General features: G+C 34.1%; 1 protein-coding gene across 1 annotated transcript; it reads left to right on the top strand.

The window, feature by feature from the left end:
* The first annotated feature begins 748 nt into the window (after positions 1-748).
* LOC148604970 (solute carrier family 49 member 4-like) lies at positions 749-9677 on the top strand. Its single transcript, XM_088550053.1, has 11 exons — positions 749-1102; positions 1338-1428; positions 1802-1965; positions 2660-2711; positions 3587-3735; positions 5484-5613; positions 6076-6184; positions 6851-6918; positions 7411-7529; positions 8906-9088; positions 9445-9677. The coding sequence occupies exons 1-11, from the start codon at positions 838-840 to the stop codon at positions 9591-9593; spliced, it is 1479 nt and encodes a 492-aa protein (XP_088406179.1). The 5' UTR covers positions 749-837; the 3' UTR covers positions 9594-9677.
* The last annotated feature ends 1842 nt before the right edge of the window (positions 9678-11519 follow it).

Genomic DNA, 11519 nt, shown 5'->3' with positions numbered 1-11519 from the left:
TGCATATATTGGATCTGTGCGCTGTACCTAAATTATATTTACTCAAAGTAGATTCATGTTTTTTCTAGTCTGGTTCGCTTATTGCAATCAAATATTATTGATAGTTACTTAACTTTACGATTAAAATTTTACTGCTTTTCGTCAATTCACGTTCCATAAATTTACGTCAGCGAAAACTTGGAATCAATTCACTAGAAGAAGTTGAAATTTGGTACGCAAGTTATACCGTATCGGAGATTTACGGCTTGGTCGCATATCTACCTCAGATCAAGTGACTGTCTGAATGTTCATGTAGTGTCGTAAAATACGTTGTATAAACTTTTGTCAGATGAAAATTTAAACAATCGGTGAAAATTATTTCAAATATGGTATGCTGATCCAATAGCGTGATAATTTATGCCATATCGGAGACTTTCAGTTCTGTTCGGCAACCCCGAGTGAGGGGGAATCCGTGTTTCTTAGTCACATGACGAGAGTATGCTGTAGTGGCTCTTTGTCTTCAATCCAGGATTCCTGCAAGGTTTCTATACGCTTAAAATTACAGTACAATGACCTTTGTCTTTCTTTTTAACATATAATATAGTTAACTTCACACATAAATCTATAAGTTTAATATCATTCGTAGCCTTGACATTTTTTTATTTACCCATTGCTAGATTGCTACGTGGCTAGGGTTGTTAAGATGCAGAATGTACTTATACATTTTTATATATACTTAAGATTACAAAATAGGACTAAAGATAACTGACATTAGCATGTCTCTTTCAAGGTCATTTCATTAGACGCAGCACAAATTTTCATTTTAAACCTTAGAAAGCCACATTTTATATTTCCCCTATGGGGAAACTTGAAGAATTAGAGAAAGACGACAACAATAACCCGGATGGAATCAAAGTCTACAAAAGAAGATGGTACATTCTGTTGGTCTTCTCACTACTTGCTTTTACGCAGGGTGGATACTGGAATACATGGGGCCCTATTGCTCATTCGAGCGAGGATGCATTTTCCTTGACAGATGCTGACATTGCACTTTTTACGAACTGGGGACCAATATCCTACTTAATTGGATTCGTTTTCATGGCGTGGCTGGTAGACAATAAAGGTACGGCTAGAAAATTGTGTTTAAAAAAAAGACAGTTAAAATAAGAATTAGAAGAATTTGATGCCATCGCTATTTTATTTTTTTTTCTTTGTTTGTTTCTTGTTTTTTGTTGGTTTTTTTTTGTGAATTCATCAAGTTCGTGAATTATTTTGTTTTTTTAAGTGCTAAGCAATATCTACATTGAAGAAGAACCTTTGCTGGGCTGTTTCCTTACTGTGTGTGTGTGTATTTTTAGGACTAAGAATCACATGTCTTCTTAATTGTTTTTTGGTGTTTGTGGGAAGTGCTGTTCGGTGTATAACTAGCGACAAAGATTACGTCCGATGGTAAGTAAGCCTTGAAATTATGAATGAAATTATTTTTTATTTCGATTTATTGGTTTCAAGTTCTTCTTATATACAATTTATAAACTGAGTCATGAACTTCCTAAGTCTTTGATTGCTGTGTTGAGAGGTTACTCCTTGAGTACTACGCGTACAGCATACTGAAGTTTCCGATATTTACAAATATCATTGATATCTTCGTATTAATACATGCATATATCTTAGTATTTTATATATGCAATTTGAGATAAAAAAAAAAACAGGTACTTGTCGAGGGGTTAATTCAACTTTATACTAAATATGGATAGAAGATGAAAATGAAATATAAATTTAATTTACAGTAAAAATAATAAGATACTAGTAAATTGTTTTGCAGGACATTTAACATTGGCCAGATGATGAACGGATTATGTGGCCCTATTGCCATGGGTGGTCCACCTATAGTATCAGCAACGTGGTTTCCTCTCCATGAGAGAACCACTGCTACAAGCCTAGGTTTTTGTATGAATCTCATTGGCGTTGCTGTATCATTCTTATTAGGTGAGCTTTCATTGAAATAACTAGAGCTCTATATTGTTTCCATATACATTCACATATTTTTTTCAATTGCCACTAGTCAGAACGTATATAGTGTCCTTTTTGTATAAAACGTCCAACTTTACCGATTTTATTTGTCAGATATCAAATTATAAAGATTAGCGAGTGCCCTCTCGATTTATGTCTCATTTTACTAGATTTTCACAGAAAGAGACATGCATGCAAATTTTGGGAACAATATCTCTTTAACTGCATGTTTTCTTAGTATTTTACCAGTAAAACCATAAAGTTTCTCATTCGTAAATATATAGTGGTGTATACTATCCATGCTGACCGGCTTAAAGGTCTGGTGATAGCTCGTGTAGAATGCGGATGGTCGTGGGCTTGATCACCGACCGAGTCATGACATATACTTTAAAATTGATCGTCATTCTGCACACAATAGAGATACAATGAGGACTGGTGGGATAGGGGTCAGAATTAGCATAATTATCATAATGGAATGATAGACCTCCCCAGACTGTTGCTTCTACTAGCTGTTGAAAATACTTATAACATACCAATGGAAGTTAAACTGCTACCTATGACCTATTACATTGAGTTTACTCTGTGGGTTGGTATTTTTCTAAATTTTATGGTTTCCTTGATAATGCATTTTGACCATTAAATTAATGTATTTTTTTTTTGGTTGTTTTAGGGCCTTACATTGTCTCAACAACTCCATATGTAGCTCCAGAAACATTCAATAGGTTTGACTTTTACTTTTAATTTATATTATGATTCTTTGTATTATTAAATCACGGGTTTGGGTACATCCTGTATATATGAACAAACATGATTTTTTATTGTCAAGTCTTTGACTACGCTGGACTAAAACATGAAAATAAAAACTAATGGCTAAAGCAAGTAGATTTGACAAAACAAAAAACTAAAACAAGAATAAAGTTGCTTGCATTGACGTGCTATGCTGGTGTTTCTAGAAAAGCAGAGGACGCTTACCCTACCCTTGCACCTGGTCCATGCTCCCAGTTTTTAGTGGAGTCAGAGTTGCTCATTTGCTTTTGTTACTTTGTATGTATGATTTTAGTTATTTTATGTTCTTTGTTGTGTATGTCTGTTTTCCATGTCTGATCTTTGTCCCTGGATTACATTCTTTTGATTACTGCTATAACCTTGGTTCCCTTGATTACTCTTTCATACCCCATTCGTACTTGAAGTTGATATCGGAAAGAAACCGAAATCTCTTACAACTTATGACCTGTCTATATAAAGTCATAAATCAAATTTGAAATAAATCCATTCACTGAGAGCCAAGATAATATTGTGATGAAAATTCGGACGGACGGATGGATCAGGTGTTTCCAATATATCATCCACTTGTTGATTTGGGGTATAGATAAAGAAATAATCACTAGAATGAAAACATCAGGATGCTACAGTATAAAAATCGAGACAAGGACTCTATAGCAGTACTATGACCATAAAAGAAACCAAGATACAAATGACATTGTCAGTAACTTCTAAAAAATTGGTGATTGCAGTATTTGAGGAAATATAGGAAATAATTTATATTACTAGCCATCTTCCCAACATATATTTAACACCCTGCCTTTTCCTATGATAGATCTGCATCACAAAATAGCAGCATTTTCGGACTAGGAAACTTTCCATCTACAATCAACCCAACGAATGTGTCCACAGAGAATAATGAACAGAAAATACTGGATACTCAGCACGAAGAACGTTTACAGATAATGTTACTAATGTATATCGGTAGGTGATAAAACGATTGGCTTAATTCCCTGGTTGAATCTTTACTGCCATATGTCAGTATCTAGTCAAGACTGATTGTTGAATACATATTGTCCTAATGCACACGGTTTAAACCTTATGTATTTAAATAATGATAAAAACCTCCTTCACGGTGTGTTCCGATTCATCCGCTCTAGTTGTTGACCAGCGCCTTACACTTTTGTTTTGTCTAACAGGAAACGCTATACCCATCGGAATATGCATAGATCTTTCAGAAAACCTTAACCATTTCGGGAGACATTCCTAATTACTTATACCTTTTATAAAAAAATCTTTTTATGACATGCCAGTTAAATGGTGACGGGAAAAGCTCAACCTACATATATCAGTATTCTTGTAATCAAATACAGAAAATGACTGCTATATTATGTACTACAATATTGCAAATTTTGGTATCTTACATGTGACTTTGTAGCTGCACAAGAACGATCTAAATCCATCAATACATTATATACAATTGTTTGTTTGTTGGGGTTTAACGTCCGAGCAGCAATATTTCAGCTATATTCAGACGATGAACATGAAATTGATGATAAAATGAACATGAAATGATGATGAAATGAAAAAGGGATGGGACACAAGGACAATGGGGTCGACAAATTTGGATTGCCACTGGAAATAGGGAGAGGTGGGTAGGGTCGGGCAATTTAGCCTCCTGTGGTGGAGCCCTATGGTTCCTACTCCCAGAGAATACCACAGTAGGGTTCTTTAACGTGCGGGGAACGTGGCATCTTTCCCAACACGATGCACCACTATGGTTTGCGGTCAGGTTTTCCGTATTATAGCCTGACAAGCCCAGCATGTAACACGCCAGGGGTACCCCATTCTACCACCTGGGGCACACATCCCAGTTGCTCTGTGGGCAGAGCGCCCAAGCCCCCGGCTAGAGTTCTGAGCACTATTTAGTCGCCTTTTACGACAAGCTTAGAGCTGCTGTAGGCTTATTCTTTTAACACCCGGACCTGCACGGGGCTACATTATATACAAGAAATACTGAAAACTAAACCTATTGAAATGCGGAGCCAAATCCAACACTGAGAAGCTCTGACAAGTACACTGCTAGAAGATACTTCGTGTAATACAAAATGTTCTTATGTTTTCTCTTTTGTTTGGGAGGCATACAAACAATTGGCTTTATTTTTATTCTTTTGTTAAGTATGTATTTTTTGTCTGTTTGATATGTCATGTATGTGTGTTGGTAAAAATCCAACTATAGATTTTATTCCAATAAAAATTCTGATTCTGATTCTGACAAGTACAATATAAGTGTTTAAGGCTTTTTTTTAATCTTATAATTCTGCAAATTTCGGTAAATAATCTAAATGACGCAACAAAAAGTCGGTGTCCGTTTACATTTCAGATTTAATAAAACACACACACACACACGTAATTAAATAGACATGGTCTTTTGCTATTAACTTTTTATCATAATGGAACTTTTTTACATTTCACTATTATACAATTATAGTTTTTGAATGTTTACCCTACCGGTGCACCTGGTCCATGCTCCCAGTTTTTAGTGGAGTCCGAGTTGCTCATTTGCCTTCGTTACTTTGTATGTATGATTTTAGTTACTTTATGTTCTTTGTTGTGTATGTCTGTTTTCCATGTCTGGTCTTTGTCCCTAGATTACTTTCTTTTGATTACCGCTATAACCTTGGTTGCCTTGATTACTCTTAAACAAATACATAGTTTTTTTTTCTTTTCAGAGTGTGGGTTTGCATTATTTTTGTTTCTATTGACCGCTGCTTACTTTCCGTCCAAACCAGACTTACCACCGTCAAAAACTGCCGGTATACAAAGAATTGAGTTCAAGAAAGGTTTTAAAACAATACTGAGGTAAATATACAAAATAAGACTATATATGAAGATTAGGCTACACCATCGAAGAATGTGAGTTTCATCAAAGGTATAACTATTACATAGTTCTGCATGATAGTTTCGACCTAACTTGAAGAAGTTTAGCCCACGTAGCTACTCGGGTTACACGATTTTTTTTTTCGAAGTTTCCAATGTGTGACTTGTTTTAAAACTTAAAAGAAACAGATAACACTAATCCTAAATGAGTTTTCATTTCCGCTTTCTCCTGATCTGATTCATCCAGAGGTGACCCTATGAAGCTAGAACAGCAATCTTAAAATTGTTTTTGTCCTTACTGTAAACTTTTGTAAATACCTTTCACAACCAAATAATTTTAGACGTACAATTGTAAATACAATTAAAGATGAAACGTTTAATGTCATGTGTTAATTACATAAATGACAAAAAAAAAAACAGCTATTGGATTTATTTTATTTTCAGATCGAGAACATTTTGGCTGATTGCTCTAGTTTACAGCGTGTCGTTAGGTGTATTTAACGTATGGCAAGGTGTACTCGACATCAATCTAAAGCCTCATGGTATAACGCAGGTAAATACTACTATATGTATGTACAATTGATAATCTTAGCATTGCGAAAAGTATCAGGCGGTAGACTCAGGCATAGATCAGATTCTGGCACTGATGTGAGGAAGAAATGGTGGAAATGAAAAATGATTGATATTGGTGGTTTCCGCACAATCTCGAGTTAACCACTGAATGCGACCTTCAGATGTCTTTTAATGCCATTACCGGATTATACATCCCGAACAATTCTAGATTTGAAGCATAATTTTGAGTACTCTAGGTCTGACGTTGTATAAAAAGCCACGTGAAATTCGTATTACAAAAGTTCCTATTCTAGATGCAAGGGTGCTGCATTTGTAAATGAGCGATGCCTTTTATCCTACCATCTCTAACCTTATTGCAACACATTTAACAGTCTGCTACATGCTTGGCAGGCTTATTCTAGAAAAAAACATGACGTGGTAATGATATGCCTTGATTATTATGTATTTTAATTATTGTAAGCAAAGGTTAAAGGTTGAGAAGCTACATATGAGGTATACCCATAAATCTCAAACACGCATTTAGTTTTGAACTGATATTCTGAATTCATAATAATACTATATGACTATATTACACATGTAAAACAATTTGACACATAAAAAATATATGAACCTAGCTTTGTACTCTGTTTTTGTATTATGCTTTTAGACAGAGGCAGGGTGGTTGGGATTTTCATCTATTATTGCAGGGTGTGTTTCCAGCATTGTAATCTCCAGGTAATACACGTACATGTATCACTTGTTTTCCATCTTATTACAGTTAAGTTAAGAAATTTTTGATATATTGGTATCTTATCTTAACCCAAGTATCAATATAGTACATGACTTTGTTTACATTTGTCTAAAAAGATAATAAAACGCATATTTGTTTGAGTTCTTGTTAAGCTTTCGATCGTTCAGTTATTACTCAAATTCAATTCTTTCGCATTTATTGAAGTGACGTACAACAGGTTGTGTCTGAAGCTATCGTGAGTAGACGGTCTTGATTTGAGGTATTAAAATGTACGCTTAGGAAAAGTCTGTCTTTGACAGTGAATTGATAAAAAAATAGTTTATTGAAACTAATTCCATTTTATTAATAAACCTGTACCTATATTATTTAATCATTACCGTCAAGGTGGATTTTGTTCTTGATATTTATTATTATTTATATGTCTTTGAATTAATTTTCTTAAAAAAAAAACTGAAATTCATAATTTTTTCCTCTAGATTTGCTGACATGTTCAACAAACACCTGCGGATTTTTCTACTTTTTATGTATATAGGCAGTTTGGTAGCATTTGCCTGGTTTACTCTGTTGGTCAACGATATTCTTCCAAAATCAAGAGGTAAGCATATCAGAATCCATCGAGATGTCCGTCAGATACAAGAGGCTTCATTCTTGTATTGTACATGGTAGAACTTGGTGATTAATTTGACTTCTTAATTAGATAGTTTTGGTTGTGAGTACTTCTTTTTTGGATTAAGATATTCTTACGTATTTGATTAGAATAGTGCTGATGTGAGGTTACTCATTGAAATCTGTGTACAGAATATCGAAATTCTATATTTATATGATTGGTATTTTGTTATATAACTGTTATCTTTCATGTTTAAATTGGTATGTAAATATTTCCAGAAATGCATGTGACATCGGTGTTACTTGCGTTGCTCCAAGTGTTTTACAGATCAGTTTTTCAATACTATTGATCATAACATGTATAATGAATTAGACTTTCATTGGTTCGTTGGTCTTTACGTTTTATGATATTGTACATGTATTTTTTATAACAATAATGAATTTGTGAACGATAGCCAAGTTTAAAAGTTAAAAAGGGAACTAAATACAAATAATATATGAATAAAAGTAAAAACAAGTTAATTGGGTCTCTGTGGTCGGGATTGACAGTACTGTTTTATCTTCAATACTTTTTGTTCCTGACGACGGCCGTAAGGCCGAAAATTTGGGCTCACATTTATTAATTTGTTTTTACGTTTTATTCATATTTTATTTGTACTTAGTTCCTTTTTTTACCTTTAAACGTGGCTATCGTTCACAACATAGATTATTTCTATTTTTTTTATATTCCCAAACTTGGGTCTAATGCAGCACATATTTAGAGAACAATTTCATTCAAAGTTTCGTTGACTGGTTGCTTTATGTCAGTTAGAAATGCATATATAGATTGTTAGATTATTACTTAACAACTTGCTACCTGCTATGCTTTTGACATGCAGGCCAACAAGAAAAGTAAATTATATTTTCTCATTGTGGCAATTTAAGTGTTTTTTTTTTAAAGCAAGAGCAATAGGGAACACGAGACAGCATTTACAATTTTGCTGATCATTTTCAGGGACTTATATTTGTACATCAACAAGTACTAAACAATACTTAAGCCCAATTGAAAAGGTGTGAAAGACTCTATTTAAAAATGTCTTCAGTTTAATTTATTTTGAAGAGAAAGCCGTCCGTTCGTCCATTTATCCGCCCCCAGTTCTAAATAGAATTTGATGAGACTTTAATACTTTCTTTATCATATGATGCCATTATGCACCTCCTATTTTTTTTTCATCTTAATTACTTTTAGGATTCTAGAGAGGCGAGCGAGGGTATCACTAAGCGAGCACAATTTCATATTTTGTCTTAGTTTGTACAAATCACATAAATGTCTTGCAATTCTTTATTATATCAAAAGTCTTTAAACATTTCTATAATGTTTTACAGTGTCTTTGTATATAGCCATTATACTAGGAACTATATGTCTACAAGCAGCTAGCCCTCTGTATTTTGAGATGGCATGTGAAGTATGTTACCCAGTATCAGAAGGTCTTACAAATGTCTTTCTTACCACGATGTGTAACGTCGGAAGTTTTATCTTTCTCTTACTACAAATAGCGCCAGATATTGGTAAGCATAAATTATGGCAGCATCATCGTATTGTGTAGTGAAAATAATGTAAAACAAATAAATTTCAAATCTAAAAACATGTGAAACTGACCATTGAAAAAAAAGAGACATCGTTGCACATTACTATTACAAAGAATCGATAGGCCAATCGGGAAAACTAGATCATCAACTCAAGACTCCGCCAAAACACGAGCGTTAACAACGTGCACTGATCTTGTGAGCGTCCTCTATTTTTTATAAGCACCAACCATGTTGCGAATGTCATTCCAAGAGGTATAAAAACATCAATCAAAGACGTGAAACAAAACGAGATTGATTTGTTTTTATTCCTGTTTTATTTTTTATTCATAATATAGGCACAGACTGGGAAAATTGGACACTGTTGGGTGTGATTTGTTTTTGTATTCCCTTGATGTTTATGTTCAGAGACAGTTACAATCGATCTGTTGTTGACGAGGAGAATGAACCTCAACAAAATGCAGAGGTGAAAAATGAGGAACTGTAAAAGAATTTATCTTTTAAAGCATGACATTGATTCCGTAATTTGATATTTAATAATTAAAAGTTTGTGTGGAATACAGCTCACACATTATGTGTTGATGTTTTATATTGCAAGTGACATTCTGTGACTTTGTGTGATAACCTGGTGTTTTTTAAGTTCGGGTGTCAAAAGAATAGGCCCACAGCAGCGCTAAACTTTTCGTAAAAGGCGACTTACATTTTGTAATAGTGCTCAGAACCATGGCCGGGGCTAGGGCTCTCTGCACACAGAGCAACTTGGTTGTGTGCCCCAGGTGTTGGAATGGGGTATACCTGGCATGCTATATGCTGGGATCGTCAGGACATAATACGGAAAACCTGGCCGCAAACCATAGTCACTCTGTTGTGCGCCGTGTTGGGAAAAATGCCACGTTCCTCGCACGTTAAAGAACCCTACTGTGGTATTATTTGTATTATATCGGAGTAGGAACGTTTGCGCTCCGCCACAGGATAAATTGCCGGACCCTTCCAAACTTTCCTATTTACAGTGGCAATAAAAATTTGTCGACCCTATTATCTTTGTTTCCCATCCCATTTCATCATAATTTCCTGTTCATTTTATCATCCATTTCATGTTCATCGCCTGGTTATAGCTGAAATATTGCTGCTCGGGCGTTAAACCCGAACAATCAATCAATCAATTAACCATAAGGGATCGAACCAAAGATCGCTACAACGTATCTCTTCTTAAAAATATCATACATATGTCTGTGTGTTTTTTTCCTTGATTGATCAATTGATTGATCAATCAATCAATCAATATACTTAGATATATATGCATGAAGGAAAAAAATTAGTATTGGAGGACTTAGAATAAAGATTTTTGAACTTACTAGGGTTTTACGTTTTTATAAGAAGGTTGTGCATCAAATGCAGATAAGCATGAACAAAAATTGGGGAGAAAAGGAACTTATGGATTTTACACTGAACATTTAACTCCATTTGAAATTGCGCACAATATTTCTAGTTTCATTTTTGTTTTTTGTTGTTGTTTTTGTTTTTGTTTTTTTTTTTTTGTTTTTTTTTTTAATTTTCCTTCCTTTCGTCAGATTGCGTAACTTATAAAATTTACGGAAACACTTAAAAACGGCACAATTCTTCCACAATACCCCAGATTTTTCCCGAATTTAAAATATTTTAGTTGTATAAACTCAAGATTCCGTAGACATGTTGCAAATATGTAAACTTACATTTTCTTAATTCAAACAACCTCTGTTCGTCACACGTTACCCTTTTTTTCGTGCGTCTGTCATTCGTTCGTTTTTTTTTAATACATATAGTATGCAAAAATGGGTAAACTATTTACTTTGAAATCACTAAGGTATAATGAATTCTCTATTAAAAAGTGCTTGTTCGGTCTACAATATGAAAAACAAGTATATCCACATGAAACTTGGATATTTTACACGAATGTGATATGTAGATATTACTATATAGGTAAGTCTGGAGAATTGCACAACGAAACCGATAAAGATGTTGACACACTACAATAAAAATATAATGAGAAAAATTTACGGTCAACTAGTGTCCTACTTCAGTACTTTAAACAAACTGAGTGTGTAGGAAAGTAAATGGTCTATCTACACAACTCACTATCTAATCAGGTGAATATAGCTGTGACGTTTAAATAAAGATCTTGAACATTGTGTTATAGAGACACACGTTTTGTCTGATCTTGAACTTTGTTTAAAAATATAGAACTAAACATATTTACAAACACTGTGATGAAATGATACTAAACAAAAAAAGGAAGACTTTTATGTTTTTTATTTATTCCGTGTGGATGTAAAACATGGAATTATATTATCCACAATTCCCCGCTTCACTCGCTTCAGATTGTGTTTTTTTTTCCACGATTAGGATTTGAATTTTGTTGAAATCATCCAGGCTA

This window comes from Perna viridis, chromosome 10 (genome assembly GCF_037379345.1).
Source record: "Perna viridis isolate PV_CMFRI_1.1 ecotype Kerala chromosome 10, ASM3737934v1, whole genome shotgun sequence".
In the NCBI taxonomy this organism is placed as follows: domain Eukaryota; kingdom Metazoa; phylum Mollusca; class Bivalvia; order Mytilida; family Mytilidae; genus Perna; species Perna viridis.
The sequence above is the reverse complement of the archived record's forward strand: the minus strand, read 5'-3'. Positions and strand labels throughout refer to the sequence as shown.